At 45.3% G+C, this 23,529-nt stretch overlaps 1 protein-coding gene and 1 long non-coding RNA gene across 2 annotated transcripts; both read left to right on the plus strand.

The window, feature by feature from the left end:
• The first annotated feature begins 936 nt into the window (after positions 1-936).
• Positions 937-13,863, plus strand: LOC135988555 (uncharacterized). Its single transcript, XR_010606169.1, has 3 exons — positions 937-1,071; positions 6,549-6,689; positions 13,063-13,863. It is a non-coding gene; the product is annotated as an uncharacterized LOC135988555 (long non-coding RNA).
• A 972-nt stretch (positions 13,864-14,835) lies between these two features.
• On the plus strand, positions 14,836-21,840 carry CCNG2 (cyclin G2). The gene is made up of 8 exons (XM_065634819.1): positions 14,836-15,057; positions 15,167-15,304; positions 16,259-16,396; positions 17,429-17,679; positions 17,841-17,919; positions 18,000-18,098; positions 19,005-19,210; positions 19,697-21,840. The coding sequence occupies exons 2-8, from the start codon at positions 15,194-15,196 to the stop codon at positions 19,827-19,829; spliced, it is 1,017 nt and encodes a 338-aa protein (XP_065490891.1). The 5' UTR covers positions 14,836-15,057; positions 15,167-15,193; the 3' UTR covers positions 19,830-21,840.
• The last annotated feature ends 1,689 nt before the right edge of the window (positions 21,841-23,529 follow it).

Genomic DNA, 23,529 nt, shown 5'->3' on the forward strand with positions numbered 1-23,529 from the left:
AGGGGGGGACACCGCCGCGCGGGGGGCGCCGGCGAACGGGAGAGCCGGGGGGGCCGCTCGCGCCCGCGGTGCCGCCTGCCCCCTCGCCCCCGCGCTGCCCCCCGCCGCCCGGGGGCACACGCCGTGCGGCCGCTCCGCGGGGCCCGCCGGCGGCCGGCGGGACTCTTTCCCGTCGGCGGAAGGATCGCGCGGAGGCAGCGGCCGCGGAGGCCTCTTCCCCACTTGGCCGGCGTTCCTCCGCGGCGCCTGCGCGGCCACGGGGACGGGGACGCGAACGCGAGCGGCGGCATCGTCCCCCGCCCCCGTGCCGGCGCTGTGGGGCTGTGGCGGCCGGCTCTCGGTGTGCTGGAGCCGCGGAGCTGGGCCCCGCGGGCAGTGCAGGAGGCAGCGGGGCAGGGCCGTGGGGGACGGCAGGGGTCGCCGCCTCCCACCGTCCCCCCGCGGGTGCGGGCCCACGGCGGCTGCCGCTCCTTCGGCAGCGCCGACAGCAAGGCAGGTTTGAGTTCGCCCCCCCTTAGTGACACGCACACTTTGGCAGCAGGCAGGTTAAAGCCTTAAAGTTTGTTTAAAACACTCGCGGAACAATGAGCGGGGGAGCTGAGAGACGTTCAGCAAAACCGCCGAGGTCTGGCTGCTGTTAGTCCGTCCCGCGCCTCCCGGCCTGTGTTCGCTGGGGCGCAGCTCCCTGTCGCCGCTAGAGTTGCCTTGTTTACTGCCGGGAAGATGCGACCTGGGCTTTTTCCTTTGCTGGCTGCTGCAAGCCGGTCCGTCTCCGTGCCGGAGGGACGCGCGGTGCTGCCGGAGAGACGCGCGGTGCTGCCGGAGGGACGCGCGGTGCTGCCGGAGGGACGCGCGGTGCTGCCGGAGGGACGCGCGGTGCTGCCGGAGGGACGCGCGGTGCTGCCGGAGGGACGCGCGGTGCTGCCGGAGGGACGCGCGGTGCTGCCCGCGGTCCCCGCCGGCCGCGCCGCCGGCCGCCGCACGCACAGCCCTCGGGGATGCCGCGGCGCTTCCTCGCAGCTCCGCTTTTTCCTTTGGTCTCCTCCACTCAAGAACTGGGTAACTAAACTTGTGAGTGTTCAGATTTTTCCTAACATAAGTCATTTTTTGAGGGGAGGGGTTGGGGGACTGAAGGTGTGTTAAAAAGACCGGGAACTATAGCTGGAATAAATACTTGGCATTAAAGTCCTGGCACTGTGTGGCAAAGCCTTGCTGTACCACTAGAGGTTGAAATTAACAGATAAAAGCAAGAAGTTCAGAGCAAAGGCACCTCCTTTTCTTTAAACTCCTTCCAGTATCTGTAGTGATTAGCTGTTCAGATAGCACACAAAGGAGGATTTCCTCTAGAGATAATAAGCACAGTGACATAAATCAAGCATAGGGGGAGCATAGAATTTTTTTCTATGTATTTCCTGACAAATTAACTCTGAATCGTTTTGCTAAACCTGTCAAGCTTTTTTTAACCGTTTCTCTGTAACTCTTGGGCCACACTTGTAAGACTGAAATGAAAGGCTATTTTTGCTGCAGCAACCAAACTCCTTCATGTGTAGGTTGAACTGCTTTCCGAATCGAAGCTTGCTGTGCGCTGCTTCCTTGCTTTTTTTCCCTTCTTTTTTATCTTGCAATAGGATATGCCTTTTAGAACTAAGAAGGTGCAGAGAAGGGCAAGTCCCACTGGATTTTTATCTAGCTTTCTCAATTTCATTCTCATTCTTCTGGGTCTCATTGTTTAAGGATCAGTGCGTCAGAATTCTGTAAAGCTGTTACGGTTTTCCAAAATCGGTTGGCCCACTGGTAGTTTCTGGCAGTGACCAAGTGAAGATAATTGAGCTGATGCTCCTAGTTGGGAAATTCTTGCTGCAGGTCCGGCCGGCACCATCCCGAGATTGTTATGCTCCTGCAGTTCTTGCATATTCTGACTATTTGCTCCAGGGATTTCCATCAGGGCCTTTCCAAAACATTTGCATGTCAGCGCTGGGAGCCCGAGGCGGTGCGGCACATTGTCAGACCAGCAGACTGTGGAATTGGTGGTTTGGCAGGAAGCTCTAGCGCTAGCATACCGCAACAGAGTTCCTTTTATTCCTCTTGCACTGAATATGCCCTCAGCTGGATGCGTGTGATTACAGTCCTTTGTCCTCCGTAACAGTAGGAGGGGACAGTTGAGGCAGTACCCAACTGAGTTGAAAGTAGCACAATAAACTAGTCAGCTACGGGATGGATACTCCTGCTGAAGGCAACCCTGGAGACTCAGGAGTGAGTCACCTGGCGCAGGTCCTGCTAGCAGGGTGGGCAGCGGAGGGCGAGGTCTCCCAGGACCACTTCCAGCCTCTGCAGGAGATGATCTAGCTCTGAGGGGTCAAAATAGCAGCACAGTTGTACACATTCGGAGAAGAAAGACACGGCATGTGCCCGGAGCAGCTGAGGGCTACGGCAGGCAGGCTGCCATAAGTAAGTGGCTGCCAAGGCCAAGGGATTTAGAGAGACTGCTGAGGAGGAGATGGAGGCAAGCAACACCAACTCTGGCTTTGGGCTTGTGGCCCAGGGAGAAAGCAAAAGGGGCAACATTAAACCTAGGAAAAAAAAAATAACCTGGTGAAGGTAATGAAGTGCACCTGAAAGAAGGCCTTTACACTGTTACAAGCAGGTGTTCAGTATGCAGGGACGTGATACGCTCTACAAAAATCTGATTGGAGGTGACGAACCCGTAAATGTTAGAGCAGTGAGAGATTCTTGTTAGTGGGGGAAAAAATATCCCATGTATAAGGCATTTGTAGTACCTGTCTTTTTGCTTATGCAATGCCCAATTTTTCTACTGCTGAGTGGCGGGAAAGGAGATGCTACAGGATTCACAGCCAAATCCCAGTGTGTGGAAAAGGGAAGGACATGTCTTTTCAGCAGACGTTCTGTGGTGTTTTAACGCCCTTCAGAGGGAAAAACAGATGGTCTTGTGGTTTGACCCTGCACTCTGCTTTGGAGACCCAAGCGCTAGTCACTGCGTGACTTTTGACCAGTCAGTTAAACCCACAGATGCAAAGGTTAGTACTAATTTTCATACCCACCCAACTATGGTGCACACAAAGTCCAGCACAGGCAAGCAAACTTGATGAGTTCAAGTATGTATGCAGACAGCAACTTCAGAACGAGGCCAAATTTAGCTTCATGTCAGGTTGGTTGTGAGGCTAAATTAAAATATAGTATCCTGAGGGGCTAGAGAAATGCAGACTTTTAACAAAAATTGCTGTTTGGTTTTGGCTGGATGAGTTGCGTGTAGCGCGGCAGAATAAGTCTAGTAATTCCTACGTTTGTGCCAAACTCCAACTGTTATATAACTTTTCTGTATTTATTGCCAACCTGAGATCTTTAAAATAGCATGTGAGTTTTATCAGGCCAGAGAAGGAAATCTTGACATTGGTTTAAAGAACAGAACACACAAATTCTTAAAAAATATATAATGAAAAAGACCTCTTGTTCTTTTCCAAACCGACCTCAGACATAAAACTTTGTGAGCAGCAGAGCTGAAGTCATGAAGGGGAAGGGCCTGGAGCATCTCCGCTGCCTGTCCCAAGGCAGGCTGGGCTGGGGCCCATGGTGGAGGAAACCCTTGCAGAGGCATCTGAGCACTTATCCAAGCAATCAGGAGATAGGCATGCTGGTAGCCCTGGAGAAATATCACACTCAGGGCTCAAAAAGACTTCTGTCCTAGGATGGAAATCCTTTTTTCAAAAAATGGAATGAAACAGTCTCTCAAGAAGTGATTTTTGAAAAGCCGCGAGGAAAGTGTTTTCTTTGTTTAGAGGCACAGTTTGCAAAACAATGTTATGGAACATTGGGAAAAGCAACAGAAGGAAACGAGGAGAATCCTAAAAAAATAGTTTATGGTGAAATTACCTGACAAGACTTTGCTCAGCTCCCTGGGAATAAGAGTTTATCAAACAAAAATCATCAGCACATACAAATTCTCGAAGAGGAGTGAAGTGGGTTTGAACAGTGAACTGCCTTTGACCTCTGTGAAAACTGAACTACCCAAAATTGCTAGTTATTTTTGCAAATTTTATCCTTTCTCTGCAATGAATCAATGAATTTTCCAAGTAGGTAGTGTGGAAGTCAGTACATACAAACTATAAGACCATTCTACCTTGTAAGTACATCAGCTGCACTTGTTCTTACAGGCAATAATGAATTGCCCTTTGAAAAAAAAAAATCTACTTTTCCTGCATTATATGGCAAAGGAAAAAAAGAAACTAGATGCAGGCTCATTCATTTCTTTCAGTTTAAAATGCAGATTTCCACCACAGCTGGACAAGCCCTGGCTTCAGTTTCACAAGCAGAATTCAGCTGTTCCGTGCGTGAAACTGAAGCTAAATTGCTGTCCTGGCATGGGATGGGCAGAAGCATCTGGCCAGCAGGAGAGACGAGCAGCAAGCAACCCCCCTTCTCAGAGTACTCTGCATTTGTGTACTTCTTCCGAAACAGATGAGGTAAAAAACAACATAAATTCCCTGTTCAAATAATTGTCAGCTTTAGGAAAAAAAAAAAGTTTAATTAAAAAAAATAGCTTGCACATTAAGTGTCTCAGATACCTACATGCATTTTTTAGTGAAGATAACAGAAAGACGAAGCATGGCTATATGTAGCATGCACAGTCAACAAATTGTGCAATTGTGCAATCTGTTGTGTCTGTTAAATCATCAGTCTTAGTGCTTTCCCTTATCAGCAGCTATCACCTGTCCTGCAGGGAGGGTCAGGCTCTCAGGTACAGAGCCACTTGGTTTTGATTTTAAATTAGAAGAATCACACTTTAAAAGAAGCCCATTGACTTCAGAAATCATCATAAGCTGAATCACAGGCAGGCCAGATGGAGTGTAACATCTCCATAGCCCCTTAGGGCTTCCTAGCTGTTACCACGCTGCTTTCCGACAGTCGCCTGCAACTTCTTAATGACAGCAGGACTATAAATTATTTACTAGGAAAACCAACCCTGCTATTTGAGCCGAAGAAGATTCCTTTACTATCTGTTCCCACCACAGATCTTCTTGAAACACTGAGACTCACTTCTGCTTTCATCCAGAGCAGTGAACTACATGCTTGCATTTAGCAAATGAAGTTCCTCTTACGCATTCAGTGATGAATTCGGAGAACTACAGGCACTAAATTAACCTTTTTACCCGATTTATTTTTTACTAAATAAACGGTACCATAATGTAATTTTTCTCAACCAGGACAGATATTTTCTGCGGTTTGCTTTACTATTTGGAAGACGTTTTTATCTATTCCATTTAACTTGGGAACTGTAAAACCATCAGACTGTGTCCCTCACCCCAGGGATTGCACCTGTAAATTAGTCTTTCCTCCTAGAAAACAGATGACTAGTCAGAAACATATGTCACAACATGCGAGAACACCAACAGCAGATAAGAATGTCTGTATTCCTCTACAGCATGTCCGATTTTACCCTTTATTGCAGCATGAATGGTACAGTGGAACAGCTGATAGTCATACTTTATGTGCATTTCTCCTTAATTTTGTTTCATATAGATGATCTGTGTGCCTGAATCCAAATTACTATAGGGAAAAAAAATCCTTCTTTATTTAACTGTCTGTATCAAGACCTTTTTGACCTGCCTTTCTTAATGAGAAAACGGTGCCCAATTTTTGAAAATGCGTTTTCAAATAGTCATCATCAGCCATAAAGTTTAATTCTTATATAATTTGATTTGAAGAGATGTGTTTTCTTGAATCACTTCCTAAACTATCATACAATTTCACATGGCTTTTCTTAATAGTGCTAGAAGCAAAACAGACGGGTAATACAGCAGTACAGGAGAAGGAGATGACCTACTTTCACAATCCAAGATAATAAGTAAATGGACATTATAAATGCAAAAGTGATAACTGCAATAAACAGTCATAAAATCAAAGAATAACTGAGGTTGGAAGGGACGTCTGGAGGATTTCTAGGCCAAGCTCCTGCTCAGAGCTGGGCTAATTGCAAAGTTAAGTTGAATGGTTTTCCATGTTACATGTTAAGGAAGATGATGGGTAAGTGCGTGGGAATGGACATGAAGGTAGCTGAAAGTGATGGCAGCTGTGTACGCTTGAACATACCTACTCCAAACAAGTCTTCAGCTAAAGCAACTTGACTGTGGTCTTCAGGAAGGGAGAAGATGTAACAGTACCTTAAAAATTCATTCTCTCTGGCTCATTTATTACAGGTTTTCTTTCTGCATTGGACTACTTCTGGGCAATTTACATTAATTACTCTGGCTGTGGTTATACTTCATTATAAACATCATCATCTGTAATTGGATATTTTATGTCCCAGAGAGTTCATATCAGTGTTGTAGGAGTTTGTAACCTTGCAAAATGAATAGTAGTTCTGTGACACTTGTGTACATGCCTTTTTACACGGGTAATTTGCTGCCCACTAACATAGTGACTTGTGCTTTTCTGTGTGCGTCAGGATCATGTTTGCTGATGCTCCTTTTGGGTAGAAGAAAGGTTGCAGATTTAACAAAAGTGACATACGTGTGCTAAATATCTCCTGGCAGCTCAGCTGGATACAGCAATTGTCATCTGTCCTCGCGCCCAAATCCTTGCTGCTAAGGCCGGGCCTTTCTTCCATAGTAGGAGATGTGACAGGAGAGCAGACACAGATGAGGCAAGGTGGTGGAGGATTTTCTGCACGCTCTGTAAGTATTTAGGGAACTGTGTGATATGTGATTCTAAATACAAGGTTATGCAGTTTGAACTCTTGAATTAGACGGAGGTATTTCCAGGCAGGCAGAGCTACCTACTGACTGTACAGTTGAGAAAGTACATATGAATTATTTCTTCTGGCAAGTATCAAGAGTATGTTAGTGAAATGTGTCTGGATACGGTAGCTCAAGATAGAACTATGCTGGAAATGTTCCTGCAGCTGTTACTTGGAAAACATCTGTGGAAATGTGTACATCTCTGTTAGCACAAGTACAGAGCAATTAATCTTCTGAAACAAAGTATAAATTATTACTGGGAAATATGAGATGGACATGATGCACCAACGGACATGAAAGGACTAAAGGTAGTAATTGTTTGGAAAGAAAGGAAAAAAAATGGAATATTCTGCTTCTGGCACAGGAAATAGAATAAGATCAGCGGACTCTGTGACACTTACTGAACTCCTACAGGTATTTATTTTAAGGAAGAATAACCAGTCCACTCAAAGGATGAAATTGTTTTATGATTACAGTAGAAAAAACCTTCTGTCTGTGATAGTTTGTGACAATCTGTCTTTGGATAGCCTGATAAAGGGAAACATATACAGGTTGATATGATTTGTTATTCAGTTATCCTTATGCAAAGTATAAAACACATTGCCCTGAAGAACTCCCTTTTAGTGAAAGCCATAGAAGAAGGTAAACTTAAGAAACCTTGTGAAAGGCCAATGAGATGTATTTGGTTTACAGCACATTATATAATTAAGAAAAATGTCATCTCTCAAGGCTTTCAAATTAAGCCTGGGTCATCAGAAGGTGCGCTTACTGAAGCATAACGGCCTGTTGCGTTCAGGAACTCAGACTGGATAATTTATGAAAAGCGAGTGTGTAAAGAATTGAGAATGAGTTGGGTAACACAGCAGAGAGCAGCGGGATGAGAAAGCAGGAGGGAATATCTGACTGGTAGCCAGACATCTGTCACCGACCGCTCCTGAGGCAGGGGTTCTGCTGTGGGCTGCTGAGGCACGTTACAATGTGGGACCCGTCATGTCATCTCCCGATCGCCATGTATGAGCTCTGTGGTACAGAACATCTCTACTTTGCTGTTTTACCTATTTCCTCTTGACATATTTTCATTGCACAATTCAAAACCAGAAATCAAGATACAAGTATTTTCCTATTCTTTGGTGAATGCTTTGTGCAAAGGGTCTTTCAGCCTCTTAGCGTTTAATCCAAATTGTACGAAATGGATTTGCACCATGTAAAATCCGAAAACAAATTTAAAATATCCATTCCTAGTCCTCATAACTGAATGCCTCCTGGCAAATCATTTTACTAAACGGCTGCCTGGTTCTACAGTCACAAAGGTGACTGCTCTTTTATTCTTGGTTTAACTTTCAATGACTAATTTAAATTCCATTTATGTAGAATCTCTATGATTTTGAAAATGCCTTCTGAAATTATGCACAACTAAAAAAAAACACTTTAAAAACCTTAAGTACAACATTGCCTAGAATTATCTTGTCAATTAAATAAAAGAACCCACTTGAAATAAGTGACAAAAATATACAGTGAATGAAACGCACCTTCCAGCAAGAAATCGTTACTAAAAGAGAGCTTTAAGCAAACTCCTAGTTATCTAGTCATGCTTAGACAAGCACAAGGTTACTGAAACATACAGCTTCCTTTCAGACAATTTAACTTGCACTGAAGGCAAATTATTGCCATAAAAGCGCTGAGGCACATTGCTCAGGCATTCGGTGTAATTCTGTTGGCTTCTGAAAGACGTACCCTCGCTGCACAAAAATGTCCATGCAATCCGAATCGGGTCTGCATCTTCAGTTGCCATTACAAATAGTACCCGCAACATCTTCTTAGAGAAAATTGGTATATGTATCTGATACTATTGTTTAAAAAAACAGGAAGCAATATTTTAATAGACTTGAAGATGCAATATAGATTTCTGTCTATAGCTGTAATGGAGATTGGTGAGACTGAGCTGACTCACAAGGGAGCTGCAAGGGGACTCATACAAAGGGCACCTAAACCCACCCAACACAGAAATCATGAATAATAATTGTATATTATGAAATGTGTCACAGATTTGCAGTCTTTCCTGGTTCCTTCCTTTTTCTCAGCGCACAGAGAGTGGAATTTGAACAAGGTGGGGCAACAACAAACTATGAGCAGCAAAACTGCAGATATTCTTGACGTGGCACTGGTGAGATCATCCACGAGTGCCTTCCCCTTCTCACCCTCTCTATGTGAGCATTGGCACTGGAGGGGTGTAGTTCCTCCTTCTTTTTCTCACGCCAGGGACCATTTTCAAGGCTTCCCAAGTGAGATTTGATAACATTACAAAAATAGGCTGTGTTGGACATTGTGCAGTTAGCTCCTTAACACCATTCGAGATCTTTTCAGCTCTGTGCCTTCATGAAAACAGGTAAAAAAACTGCAAGGAAGAATGCTGTTCACTCTCTGGCCATTTTGTCGCGCTCCATCAGTATTGGGGATCACGGATTTCTGGGGTTACCAGCATACCGGACGTGGGCTTGCTCCAAGCTGTGAGGAATAGACAGGGGCCTATCTACGGTGTATTTCCTGGAACAAAATCCTTCTGCGTCAGTGAACATTCTCAGTGAAGCCTTGGAATTTCCTTCATGAACCAAGATTTTAGTACTACAAGCGATTCAGTTGTTAGCTGTGTTGTACAAATTTTATGCCAGCTGCTGTATAGGGAATAAGAACATTTTCTATGAAAGATCTGTTTTCCAACAGGCTTTTTCATCTTCTCTTCATCTTGGTAGCCAGAAGTTTCTCTGTTGTCATAGGGGATTCAGAAACACTTCCTGAGACAGCTTAATGACAAAAGTATCTCTGAAACCAGATCAAATGGGTGGGGAGAAAAAACACTGCATTAAAACTGCAGAAATTGGATGAAAACAGGGCAAATGTTCATCAAGGCAGTGCAAATGGAGGTCTGAAGTCGTCACCTTCAGCGCTTCGAATCAACATTTCATCCCTCTAGAAGTCTGATGCTGCTCCCTCGGTGTTTAGCTGTAGTTGGGCCTTCTTTATACTAGGAGGTTGTGCGATTTAAGTTATATTGACGCGCTTCCTCTTGTCCCAGGCCTTAGATGCAGCTGTGCTGGTATAGGGTACTTACATAGTGGTATAAATATGGTAGCTTTTTTTTTTTTCAGTAAACAAAGTATGTGGTATCAGTACATGGCAGCTTTATACTAGCCTAAATGCATACCTAATTTTATGCGTACATAAATATCTATAGCATGTGCAAGAATGATACATGCTTTCTCTAAACGTACACAGGAGTTCCAGCATAGATATAACCGACTCTTTACACAAACAGGGTTCTTTGCATCTGGCCTGTCCCCAAAATGCAAGCAGCCCTGCTGAAGCTGCCCTGCCGTCAGCCACATGTGGCAGGCCTTGCAGCTCAGGAAAGATCCGAATGAAGAAACGGTGCTTCCAGCTTCACCCTCTGGATGCGTCTGAAAAGCGTTTCCAGACGCCCATCCAAAAAAACATGTAAACTTGGCCTTTGTAAAACAAAGCAGCGCACCAAAAGAACATAGCCGCGCTGTTACAATTGGTTTTGTGTGTGTATAGGCTAACTTGCATTTCCCTTTGTGGCGGGCTTCCTTTTGTTACGGAAATTCCTCTCACCTAGCCATCAACACTGTTAGTATTAGATGCTATTTCTGCACTCATTTGCCATATATTGCAGCAGCAAGACAAAATCACAAATCTCAACAAGCTTACAGTCTGTCCTAAACTTTATTAAGTCTCCATGGATTTGTGTTTGGGTCTTGTCTGCTCAAAATATTTTCTGCTAAGTATAGTTCCCTTGTCTTGAGCAAACAAACTGGTTGGTTTGTTTGTGCACCCTCCCTTCCTGATGTCAACAGCTGTTCTGAACTCGGGTCACTGAGCCAGAACGGCACTGTCATTGCTTGTCTCGAGTTTTGTTCCTGTTGCCCGTGAACCTTTTCCCCAGGACCAACTTCATATTTACATTAATCCTGGATCGGCAAGCCTTGCTCTCCTTTGGTCATTTAGGAAGCATGTAATACATCTGAATAAATTCATTTATTGATGAGTTCTGGACTTGACCAGCTTCCATGAGAACAAGGGGAAAGTGTGAAATGACACTCATGTACCAAACACAGGAGCTGTACCAGTGGGAACATCTTCTCCTGTGGCTACTGGAGGATCAAACGCCGCTCTCCTTTAGGGGCTTCTGTCAGGGGAACACATTTTAAATTCTGGCAGACTGATGAATCCTGTTCTCTCCTAGACTTGCTCCCTCACGGAGGGCCTGCTGAGGGGCCTATGCACAGGCTACAGTTTTGGGAGCTTTCATCCCTAGGGGCTGGTCTCACTGCTTCTAAAATCAGCAAAATCTGTAAATATTTCTCAGATACATTTGTGTGTGTATATATATGTTTGTAGCCTTTATATGTCTTTTCTACTATGCATATTTCTGTATTAAAATGTACATACTGAGGTTATTATATTTGCTTAAAGAACCTACTGTTACTCTCCTCAGGTAAACAGAAAACACTCAACTGTCAAATCATCCCATTTAATTAAAACAGAGGGTTTTTTTTCATATGATGCCTCTAAAGGAGTTATGAAAGAATAAGAGGGGGAAAGGATGCTAGGACTAATCTCATTCAACACAGGCTCTCTTGATGTTTGATACTTTTACTCATATTCTCCAATAAGCTTGAATTATGCTGGAAGAAAATGCTAATTCATGTATGAACTGTTGTTCCCTCCATCATCACGGAAAACAAGGATGTTGGCCAAACTAGACATAGTTTCTTTCCCCCAGAGCTAAGTCCCTAATCATGGTATAGCAGCAATTTGGTTTTACTGGAAGAGAGAAGTAGTCCCAACGCAGTGAGTTCTCCCTTGCAGGTTTTCGCACTGCTGCTTTCCTGGTGCCAGTATAATGGGATAGCAGCAGGGCACTTAGATTAATTAGTGGCTGTAAAGGGCGTGGAGCTCTTTGGTTAAGTGGTTCAAAGGAAACCATTGTTCTAAGTGACCCCAATTGTTCTTACCTGGGTGTCCAATTGCAGTGGGCAGACTGCTTGTGTCTAGAGCATTCATTACCTCTGTCCCTTCATCAGGAAGGTCTGTAATCCTGTTTCAGTGTGGAAATCCACATGCCACAAGGCCCAGTTAACATCTCTGGTGTCGTCACCTGCTAGTCAATACACAGCTATTAGGCATCCACTAACTATTCCCCAGGAATTCTTGTGCCAACCTGCCAGAACAAGTTTTACCAAGCCATCTTGGAAAATAATTTAGGAAGGCTAGATAAATAATACCTATTTAATTTGATGGCACTGGAAAGTCTCACATCACAACAAATAAACAACGATTTTGCTTTAGTTTAAAATATGTCTTGCGGAAGTTAAGGCTTCAGTATAAATCTTCACTTTATTATTAGGATCCGTAGAGATTTCAGATGGTTTTTCCTCCAGTTTTAATTCCTCTTCTGTTGATTTCACACCAGCCTTCCAGTTCAGCGTAACTCAAGAATTCCCCTCTCAAAGGGGAATCACTGTTCTACATAATAAGTACTGCAGCATCTGTATCTAGGGAATTTATAACTTTCTTCACACTAACTGCATCCTCAGGCTCCCAAAGAATGTCGGGAAGGAACTTCTATTCTGTAAAGCACAGCATGTTACAGAATAGAGAAATTGTATTTTCTCAGAATACTGGAAACAGACCTCATTTCTCCCCCCAAATACACACTTCCCTTAATCACAAATCAATGCCACATTGAAAGAAAATTACTTACTCCTCTCATAAGGAAGAAAAAAAAAAGGAAAAAACCCAAACCAAAACAAGCAGATTTTATTTCTAGACCTTACTACGAGGACTCTGTTGCCCACATTTGATTGTTCTGCCAGGTCCAGACAGCACAGAGAGCAGACTAATTTTCCGTGTTTATAATCACAGAGCTGATGAGTGCATCCCTTATTGAGTACATCACTTATACTAAGGATTCTTGGGATTTGGGGTCTTTTTGGTGTGGGTTTTTGTTTTGATTTGTTTGTAATCGTAGTCAGCTCTTTGCAACAGATCAGTCAGTTACAGACGAACAAAGATAGGGCATGTAGAAAATGAGCCCGTTTGCTGCAAGGCTGCACGGAAAGCGCAGTTAAGCCATGCACTCAGAAGAGATTTTTTCCCCTCGAATTACACGATATATGAATGATAATTTTGCAGAGTGTTCTATTAGATTTAAATTAGTAAAGGGAAGGCAATTTATGTGTTCAAATAGAATTCTCATGTATTTATAAAATGTACCTTTTTTGTCATTTAGGTTAACTAAAATATATGATCAGCTACACGGCTTATTACAGCAGAACATCCATACTCCATCTCTGTGATGGCAAGATACGCTTCAGATTGTGGGAAAAAAACCCCAAAAGTAATGACTGCTGAGGGCATTTGGAAAACAGAGACTGAAGCTCAGAGCCTCATCCAGCAAATATCACTGAAGCGACACCGCTGCAAGGAGTCAGTTTGGAGTCAGCTCCCATTAACAGTGAGAATCGTTCAAACTGCAGCAGATCCACAACTCTCACTTCAGAGCCTAAAGGTTCTTTTAGCCCTTGAAATACTGGCCTCAGTCACACACACAGAAAAGAGTTTCCAGGCTGGTTTATGTACCTTGCAGGGATACTGTGTTTAGGCGTGCTCAGATATATCTGATGGTACCTGTAAGAGCGCTGGCCTGTGTCAGGAATATCCCGAGGAGAAGTTGTGCATGTTTGTGGGAATCTTAAGAACGCTTGTCATCAAAATAAACTTGAAGAAATTGTTGGCTGTCATCACTGGCATAGCAGACAGGAACTATGCCTGGAAATAGATTGGCATAGCAACATCGCCGACCGTTTTGTAGAGAAGGTGGCTTATTTTTCCAGACTGCGACATTTAATAAACATTTTTTGTTTGTTGAAACTGTGGAACCTCACTAGATCAAGCCGGACGCTAATCTGCTCGAGTTGCCACCACAGACTTTTGTCTCCAGTGTGCACACATCGCGAGTCTCTGTGGTTTCGTTGCTTTTGTCCTATGACATTTGTTCCTTTGTGTTTGCCAGAGCATGGAACGCGTTGAAACAGCCCCGCAAATCCTCCAGAGGATGATTTCTTTTTGCGAGGTCCCGTTTATCTTCTCACGAGGGCCCCGTTAAGCTGCAGCCCTTTGATGCAGCGATCTGCTGCGGGTTCCAGACGCACCGGCGCGCTTGCCAGCTGTGCTCGTATGAGCCATCTTAAAGCGTCAGACCTTGGACTAACACTACACACAGATGGGCTGCGATTAAAAAGAGAAGCTTGGATGTGCGCACCCAAAAATCTCTGAAACACCAGACTGTAAATAAATCTGACTCTTGCTTTGAAGTAGGACACGGGACACACACACACCCGGGAGCTCCCTCAGGCCGCCCCGTTCGGGGCAGCAGGTCAGCGGCCGTGGTTTTGTCCTCTATGTAGTGCAAGAGACGTGCGGGCCGGGCGGCGTTTCCTGGCGGGCCCGGCTGGGCCGCGGCCGGCGCCACAGCCTCGCCCCGCGCCGGGTAACGTCCCGCGCGGGCCCCGCACGGTTGCTAAGGCCCGGAGCTGTGGGCGGGGCAGAGGCAGAACTCGTCCGGCCAATCCGGAGAGACCCACCCTCGATCGGCGGCCAATCGCCGCCGGTAAACAACACAGCCCCTTGGGGGCGGGGCGAGCCGCCCTTGTTGACCAATCAGCGGCGGGGGAGCGCGGACCAATCAGGACGGGGGAAGGATTGGGCGGACTTTTTAAAACGCGTCCGCAGCCACAAAGGCGCGGCTCGCGCGTCCCTTTAAAGGAGTGATGCGGCCTGTTTCGTCCCTCTCCGCCCGGGCCTGGCGCTCTCTCCGGAGGAGCGCCGTTGCTCCCCGCTCCCCGCCGAGCAGGAGTGCCGCCAGATACTGGCGCTGCGCCCTGGGCGCCGCGGCCTCTCAGAGCGCCTCTAGGGTGCGTGGCTCCAAGCGGACTATTTTACTTCACCGCGGCGCTTCACCGGCCGGGGCTCGCAGCGGAGCGCTCCGCGCGGGGCCATCTGCGGGCCGCCCGGACAAAAACAAGGGGGCGGTGCCGCGCCGCCTCCATTTTGATGCGGGGCCGGGGCGGCGGCTGTTGGGAGTCGGGGATGCTGCCGTGACTCGCCGGGGGAGGCGAGCGGGGCCGGGCCGCGGGCGGGCCTGCCTGGATGCGGGGCCAGCGGCGGAGCCGGCCCGCGTCCGTGCGGTGACGGGAGCCGGGCGCGCCTCCCCCCGCCCCGAGCGGTGAGGGCCGCGCTGGCGGGCTGGGGCCCGTGTTCGAGTCCCCGGTGCGGCTCCCTGGGTCCGGCGCGGGGAGCTGCCCGCTGGTGACGCCGTGTGTTTTGCCCCGAAGGTGACGGATCCGGAGGCCCGGGAGAAGATGAGCAGCGAGGCGCTGTGGCTGTTCAAGCAGCTGAACCTGCACCTGGAGCTGGAGGGGCGGTTCCAGCCCCGGGAGAAGGGGCTCAGCCTCATCGAACGCGCCGCCGAGGTGAGGGGACGGGGTCGGGCAGGGGAGGTAAATCCCTCAGGGCAATAATGTTTAAAAAAACCCTCTCCCAGCTAATAAGCAGACGTGCATTAACTTGGAAAAGTTAATTATTTTCTCTGTAAACGCCACTCGTCCTCTGTTTTAACTCCTGATTTGTAGCTATTGTCTTAATTTGTAGTTATTAACATACACTACCAAAGCACCATGACCTACAGCGCTAGTAAAACGCCCAGGTGTATAATGTATTGTTTCAGCTTGAAGTGTGCATCGAACCAAAACCAGTCTATTTCTTATTTTTGTCTGGGGAGCTTTGTGCCACTGTGTTATGTCGCTGCACAAAGCTGGGATATGTCAAATGGGTGTTCTAAAAATATGGAAAAGCCAAGGGAAATGAACCTGGAAACCCTCAATGCTTAAGAGCAAAAAAAATAATCCAGGCATAAAAATTCCCACTTTAAGGACCAGAGCTCCTTACTGAGTTCGGGCAGTCTTAGGGAAGCTTGGGAGTTTTTTTTAATAGGGCCTTAATGTTAGACAAAAAGTCTCTGAAATCAGCCTGCTTGCTTGTTTTGAAAGTAGAACTTCTCATCGAGTAACTATTCACACCCAGGCAGAGGGGGGAATAAGCCGGGTTTGGCCATCTGTTTCCATAAGGGCAGGAGTCAGTGTGTATGGATGCACTTGGTGCATCTATTGTCTCAAAATAACAAGTGCATACTTGGAAATGTGGTTGTGCCAGGTATTGCACCAGTGAGACCTGGGATCTAGCTGTGATCCATGTATCTTGGGTATGTTTTCAGTCTCAAATATCTAATTTTTTTTTAAGGTAAGAGAAAATATTTAAGGAAAAAAAACTTTTCCCTCTGACATAAATAAAAGATCACTTAAGGAGCGAGTGGTCACAGCCATCACTGCTGCCACTGATAAATTCTGACTTTGCTTTTCTTGCCATAGAATGAAAATACTCTGTCTCCGAGACAAAGGAATGCGAAGGTGGAAGATCTTTGGAGTCTGACCAACTTCTTTGGGTTTTCAACTGAGACGTTTGTTTTGGCTGTCAACATTCTGGACAGATTCTTGGCTCTTATGAAGGTATTTTGGGGGGAGAGGACCCGCTATAGTGTCACCTGGGAATATGCAAGATTCCTGTGAACTTTGACAAAAAAGGAAAGGTGGTGATCTGGGAGGAAACTCTGGCTATTTACTGATTCTGTGCTAGCAACACTTCTGAACTCCTCCTTTGTAAACCTGAGTACAATTCTTGCATGAAAGATAAGATTATATTCATGTGATTTATTAACTGTTTTATACTGTGGCCTCTCCTTACCTCTAAAGGTAAGTAGCAGCATGGTTTATTTGCTTTAGTAATTCTGTAGCCTTCACCAGGTAGATGTGGAAGACTAAGAAAGGATGAATTAAGAATGGAAAAAAAATAATTAGTGCTACAGGTTATTTCTAAGTATTGTCCTAAAGCTTAGCTTAGTGCTGGAACTAAAGAAGTGATCATTTTCTGGATGTTTTTCTTTTCATGCTTGTGCTGCTTTATGGCAGACAAGTTCAGCCTAAACCAGTTCCCCGTTATTAAGTTGACAGAAAAAAGTAATGTCTGAAGTTGCTTCAGTTCTGTGGTCTGACTGTCCTTGACTCTGCACAAAATGTTATGAGAATCGCAGAGGTAGAAACAAGTTGTGGAGGGACAGGACTGCCTAGAACAGGTTCAGGCCGGATTTGTACGGGCTTTAAATGAAGGTAAGTTAGCACAGCCGCTTGGGGGAGTGGGGTATTACAGCTCCCGCTGCCATTTCTCTGTGCTGTGGTGATGTGGAATGTTTCAGTAGAGGGTGCTCAGCTGTTGAACGTGGCTTCCTCTGACTCAGCTATGGCAGACTGATCTTGCGGTATTGGCTCTGCCAGCTGCTGTGCTCAAACTCCAATGATGAAACTAGGTGAGGTGTGCGAGCTGGTTGGTGGCAAGTCTCGTTGAGATAAGCAAATCTTTCTGTTGAACTCTGAATATTCAGAACTACTCACTTAGGCAGGGCGAGCTGTTTATGTTGTGTTTGATAAGCGCAGTGTTCGTGGAGAGGGGGAGAAGTATTCACAGTGCTTCTCTTTAATTTTTAGGTGAAACCAAAGCATTTGTCTTGCATTGGAGTTTGTTGTTTCCAGCTGGCTGCGCGAGTAGTGGAAGAAGAATGCAATATTCCGTCTGCTCATGAGATCATCCGGATCAGCCAATGCAAATGCACTGTGTCTGACCTGAAACGGATGGAAAAGATTATTTCAGAAAAGTTGCACTTTGAATTTAAAGCTACTACTGCCTTAACCTTCTTGCACTTGTACCATACTATTGTACTCTGTCATACCTCAGAAAGGTGAGTTGAGTTCTGTGGTGGTCTCTATGTTTAAGTCCTTGATCTCTTCACTTGCCTCTTCAATTATTATGGTGTTGGCTGGAGAACAGGCAGCTCCTTAGTTCTTAGTGACCTATGAATAGTTGTTGATATAAATGCTGCTTCTCTTGGGTGTCTCACAGGAAAGAAGTCCTGAATCTCGATAAATTGGAAGCACAGCTAAAAGCTTGCAACTGTCGTCTAGTCTTCTCTAAAGCTAAAGTAAGTACAAGTAGTTTGCTTTGACTTTGGAGTAGGTTTTTGATTCGTGTTACACTGAGCGGTGTTTTTTGTCCCTCTAGCCGTCTGTCTTGGCCTTGTGCCTCCTCACCCTGGAGGTTCAGACTCTGAAATCTGTGGAGCTGTTTGAGATCCTTCTGCGTGTTCAAAAGCATTCTAAGGTAAATATTTCCTGTGGGCTGGTTTTGCTGTTGTTGGGACTGGTGCAGTTAATGATGTATGTTACATTTTGGGGACCCCTGCTGTCTGTATACAATCTTTACCTGTGCTGTTTGGCAGCAGCTGAAATAAGCAATGAAATGGGTCTTTAAGCATCTGTCCGAAACTCTTCTAACTTGGTTTTGTTGGTAGAATGGCAAATGCAAAAGTGTCTGTGTAGAGAATGAGCTGAGGTGGTCATTTTGCACTGGCACATCTTGGCAACTGCCTGGCAAGCAAAAGGATTATGATTTAAAAACTAGCTTATTTATAAAGTTAGAAGAAATGCTGACCTAATGCCTACACAGTGTGTGCTTTAGCAAGTAGCTGATGGAACTTGGTACAGTTCTAGCTGTATGTCCCAACTGGCAGTCTGATCGTAGGACTAAAATGACTGCTGGGCTGGTTATTCTTTTTGCCCAAATAAATATCACAGGATTAGAGCTTCTAGCTGTGTGCTGTATCCGTTGATGGTCTAAAAAGCCTTTTTCACTCTCACAGTCAAATGGAACTAACCCATTTCCTTGAGAGGTGGAAGTAGCCCCTAAAAGTAGGAGAGATGATTTGATTTTCAAACTGAATAATCTTGGTTTCAGTTTTCCTTTGGAAGTGATAATGAAAATAGTAACAGAAACTGACAGGTGAACTTGTCTGCTTAACCCAGACTTAAATGTGGATGTTTCTAGGAGGTTCTATAGGAGTTCACCTCCAAAAGCAGCCAAACTTTGACAAAGGGCTCACCGTTATGACTCACATGCATCTTGAATGATATTTTTTTCAAGTAATTTCCGAGAAGGTCAAGTGGAGGGAAGGGTTATTTTTAGAGCCTGTGTCTGATAGACTAAAAAGGTTCTTTCTTTGCCTTTCAGATAAGTGATAGTGACCTGCTTTACTGGAGGGAACTGGTCTCAAAATGCCTAGCAGATTATTCTTCTCCTGAATGTTGCAAGCCTGATCATACAAAGCTAGTTTGGATTGTTTCAAGACGTACAGCCCAGAATCTACAAAACAGTTACTACAGTGTTCCTGAGCTGCCAACGATACCAGAGGGTGGATGTTTCAATGAAAGCGAGAGGTTGGTAGAACTCATACCAGGTGGTTAATTTGTTGGGAATTCTTGTTTTCAGGAATGTTTCTTTTCTGGAAGTGTTAATGGCAACTCTATAACTAGGCTTATTCAGTACTACTTGGAAAAAAATGATAGCTTTCAAAATTTTGGTGGACTTGGATATCTTAAACAGAAGGAAAAAATGGGGAACTGACATTGCGATGATAAAAAAACAAAGTGGTTTGTGGGGTGGGGGAGGCTTTCTTTTTTTAAGGCAGGGAGGCTTACAGAGCTTTTAAGTCTTCCAAAGTAATTTATATTTGATACCTTGAATGCTGAATGGTTAGTAGGAGAAAGGAAATTGGACCTTGTTGAGGTCTTAGTGTTGAAGCATTTACATCTGGGATATTATGCTAGGAACAGAACAGCTTGCAGAAAGCAGAGGATTGCAGAGTGCTTTGCTGCTTTCAGGTTGTGCTGTGTTTAAATTACCTTTGCTACTGTTCCTTCTAGTGAGGACTCGTGTGAAGACATGAGCAGCGGAGAAGAAAGCCTTAGCAGCTCTCCTCCCAGTGATATGGAAGGCACCTTCTTCTTTGAACTCGAACCTAAAACCAAGTGGCAAACTCTTAACCGTCGGTCTTAGCACGAAGCTTGGATTGCATTTAGTTGAGATTTTCAATGCACCGTAGAGTCTTTTGGCAATAATAAATGAGGAGGTGGTATCCTATGAACTGTATTAAGGCAAGGGGTGCTGTGGTATATCAGAGCTTTGAACGCCTGCCTTGTTTGTGTTGTTACGATCTTGTAGAAGATGATGAAAAAAAATCTTCCAGATCCTCAATTCAGCAAAAAAAATTGATGTATAGGTCTGTTATCAACAAGATAAATGTAGTCATGTAACTGCTGGTCCAAAATGCTTAGTGGCTTAAAACTTCAGCAGTGTGCCCTAGTATGATGAAGGCTGAGAGCTTTTCTGGGCTGTGGGTTTTGTTCCCTCCCTTTACTGGGCATTCTTGCTCATTTTGAACAGCATCCAGTTTGGGGCCCAAAATCTTGACCAGCTTGTGCAAGTGCAGCAATAATCTGTCAAGATGGTCGAGGGATTTGGGGCACAGGACCTGTGAGGAGAGGCTGAGGGGAAATGAGCTTATTCAGCCTGGTAGAGAGGCCTTTTTGGGGAAAATGAGATTGAACAGCAGCCTTTTGGTATGTAAGAGGAGGCTGCTGAGGAGAGAATTTCCAGGATCTTGATGGAGAAGCATGGAGCAAGAATGAGAGGCTTTAATTAACTGGAAATATGAGGCTCTCAGTTAATGGCTGAAGTTTGCTCCATGGGGATGGTCAGGCATGGGAGTGCACCAAGAGGGATCTGCGGGTTTTGTTCCAGGAGCTTCTCAGGCTTCAACATGACAAAACCCGGAGCTGGGTTTGAGCTCAGTGTTGCCCCTGCTTTGAGCAGGAGCTTGGACTGGAGTCCTCTTGAGGGCACCTCCACCCTTCAGCATTTGGGATTGATCAAACCGGCGGAGTAGGTTACGTGCAATGATGAACGGACATGTACTGGGGCTGAAATTTACTGTCAAATGGGCCAAAAATGGAAACTGCTTCAACGCTTCACGTGCTGTGCTCCTTTCCAGCAGGATCTTGAGCTGTGTGTTCCAAGCAGATTTCTTCTTACAGCTTGGTGTTTGTAAACTTGAGGAGCCCCTGTTCCGCAACAGGAGCACGCATGGCAAGAAGGGAGGTTTCTAGTCAATGCTCGTTTTCAGTGAAGGGTAGTTTAAATGTGTGCTAGGGTGTTATTTCCTATTTTATTTAATAAAGATGACCTTACACTGAAATTCCCATTGTATACTTCAGTGTCTAAAATCTTAACTGTTAACATGTCAATCCGTTAGACCTATGAACATGGTAAATCTTTAAGTCTACATTGCTTTTAATATTTAACCTTTGTAGTTGTTTTTCAGTATATTCATGTTATTGAGTCATAATCATACTTGTTTGCATGCTTATGTAAAGCAGTTAGTGCAGGAAAAGTTGATATTATGCAGTAATATCAGGTAAAAGTGATGTTGATGAAGTAGTTAATGTAATGTGTTTTTCTGAACTTGTTTTATCGAAGCACAAACTGAAGTATGATTGCGTTTCTCCATACTGAGAATATGGCTGGGTAGAAAGTGGGTGAAATAACTCGGAATAATTGTGTCAAGCGTGTGGTGCCAAAGTAGAAATGAAGGAGCAGACAAGCTAAAGGCTGCTTTGTAGGTGGAAGGGTTGGTTTAGAATGGTAAGAGCAGTGCCCTAAGTTCATAACTGTTATGTGATTGCAGTTTCATAAAAATAGAAAAAGTTTACAAAAATGTATATAAAAATGTAAATTTAAAAAAATGTACAGAAAAAATTTAAAAACAAAAAATGAGCAGAAAATACTGTATTTTTTTACATTGTATGTAACTTTTTTAGGTATGTTGCATGTAGATAGTAATTTATTGTGTACTCTGTATGGTATAAATACTGTACACCTGAAGACTTGTTACTGTGAGTCTCTGCGCCTGGAAACTCACTCCTGAAATAAGAGTAGTGGGCTTTACAGGTAATGAACCTACTGAGTCTTGTTTCAGTTGAGGAAATAAAGCGAGTGCTGTATTTGTTAACTGGTGTGACTGACGGTTGGTTACTTCAAGCTTTCGGCTTTTTTTTTTTTTTTGCTGTGCAGCTTGTCTGGTACTGCAGTGATGTTGCAGGTTCCCCTGAGGTTCTGGTAAGCAGTTTGGGAAGTAAAAAGATTTCTGTAGGGCTTGTGAATCTTTTCTCAGCTTTGCTATCAGTTTTGGAAGCTGGTGTGGGGTGTCCTGTGCTTGTCGCCCGGCTGCAGCTGGGTGTTGCAAGTGGTGCGTTTGCACATCTGGCAAACAGGAGCTCCCGCTTGTGGTAAAATGGGAGTTTGTTATGGGCGAAGCGGGCTCAGTGGGTTCGTGGTTGCTGCTGTTCCCAGTTGTCTGGAGGAAACTTGGGATACGTCTGCACCTGGGCAATCCGAAATACCTATGATAACTCATAAAAAGCCGACTAGAGCTTGTTTGTTTTTCCGCTCATCCTCCCTGTATTGCCCAAGTAAGTCCAAACAGTGTCTCTTGCAGAAATTAAGCAGTAAGGGGCTGTAAATGGTTCTTGCTGTACAGATGTTGCCAGCCCGAGAAGGACTGAAAGAGGGAGCTGGGACCTGCACTCAGACATGGGTTGAACCATCGTGATAGACCTGTTGTACCTGGAAGCTTCATACAGATCTTCTTTCTGGTCTCATCTTCACCGTGTGAGGGATGGAGTGAGAGAAAGCACCAAGGTGCAACCTCCTGCCGAGGGAAATCCTGGCGGGTGTTGAGGGCTGGGGCTGGGAGCAAACGGTGTGTGAGGGTGGCTGGTGCTGTCACTGGGCAGGAGCGCGTGTGGGAAGAGTAGGGCCCCTGCTACCGGGAAAATAATCCTCTGAGCCTAATAATTTTAAGATTAATCTTTATGGCCTGTGTAGCTCTTTTTTTTTTTTTGAACACAGGAACACATTACAAGGCTTCTCACTTCCCACATACAACAGATGAGGGTGAGACACCTGCTACTCCTTAGAGCTCTGTATGGAATTCCCTTCTGTCTAGTAACTCGCACGCACTGCTGCAAGTCCACTATATATTGGAACTGTTGATCTTAGAAACGTGCACTGCAATGTTCTAAGAGCAATGCCCTCCTTGCCATCTGTTGCAACCGCTCTGAGAGTGAAAGCTACTGCAGAAAGCTGTTCAGATTCTACTCCAAAGGCTGGGTCGCCTCGGAACAGCAGCCACCTGGCCCGGGAGCCGCAGGTAACGCGTGTGCTGCACGGGTGGGTTCTTGCGGAGGTGGGAAGCCGTGAGCAACGTCCCTGCCCTACTAACAGCTGCCGATCCTGGTCTGTCAAAGCTTGCGGTTGTACCGTTCAGCTCCTTTCAAGTTCGTCCCAGCGTGAAAAGAAACTCGCCTGCAAGAACGTTGTCAGGTTTACTTCTGTGGTTTGATAATTTAGGCTTGGCTCTAAATTAGCCGGGTCAGGCAGCTGTGTATCCCTCAAAGGAGGTTTGCCTGGCTTTGTTCAAAGCACGGGGCTTTTGGTGGTTGCCTTGTATTTAATAATGAGCTGCGCGTGGTTTTTAAACACTGCTTTGGGCTCTCTTCTACCCTGAGGTGAAACTCTGAATGCTTGCAGTCTGTAGAGTTTCAAGATGTGCTCTTCATCATAACTGCTGTGTCAGCAGGGCTGGTTTGGATGGGGCTGAGCAGGGGTGTTTCTGCGGGGAGGACGCCCCCGGCGCAGC

Source organism: Caloenas nicobarica, chromosome 4 (assembly GCF_036013445.1).
Source record: "Caloenas nicobarica isolate bCalNic1 chromosome 4, bCalNic1.hap1, whole genome shotgun sequence".
Classification (NCBI taxonomy): Eukaryota; Metazoa; Chordata; class Aves; order Columbiformes; family Columbidae; genus Caloenas; species Caloenas nicobarica.

Bases quoted from the DNA above. Each gene is read 5' to 3' on its own strand.
- CCNG2 (XM_065634819.1), top strand. From the start codon at position 15,194: ATGAGCAGCGAGGCGCTGTGGCTGTTCAAGCAGCTGAACCTGCACCTG. The intron at 17,920-17,999 runs GTAAGTACAAGT...TTGTCCCTCTAG, and splicing joins TAGTCTTCTCTAAAGCTAAA to CCGTCTGTCTTGGCCTTGTG. The intron at 18,099-19,004 runs GTAAATATTTCC...TTTGCCTTTCAG, and splicing joins GTGTTCAAAAGCATTCTAAG to ATAAGTGATAGTGACCTGCT.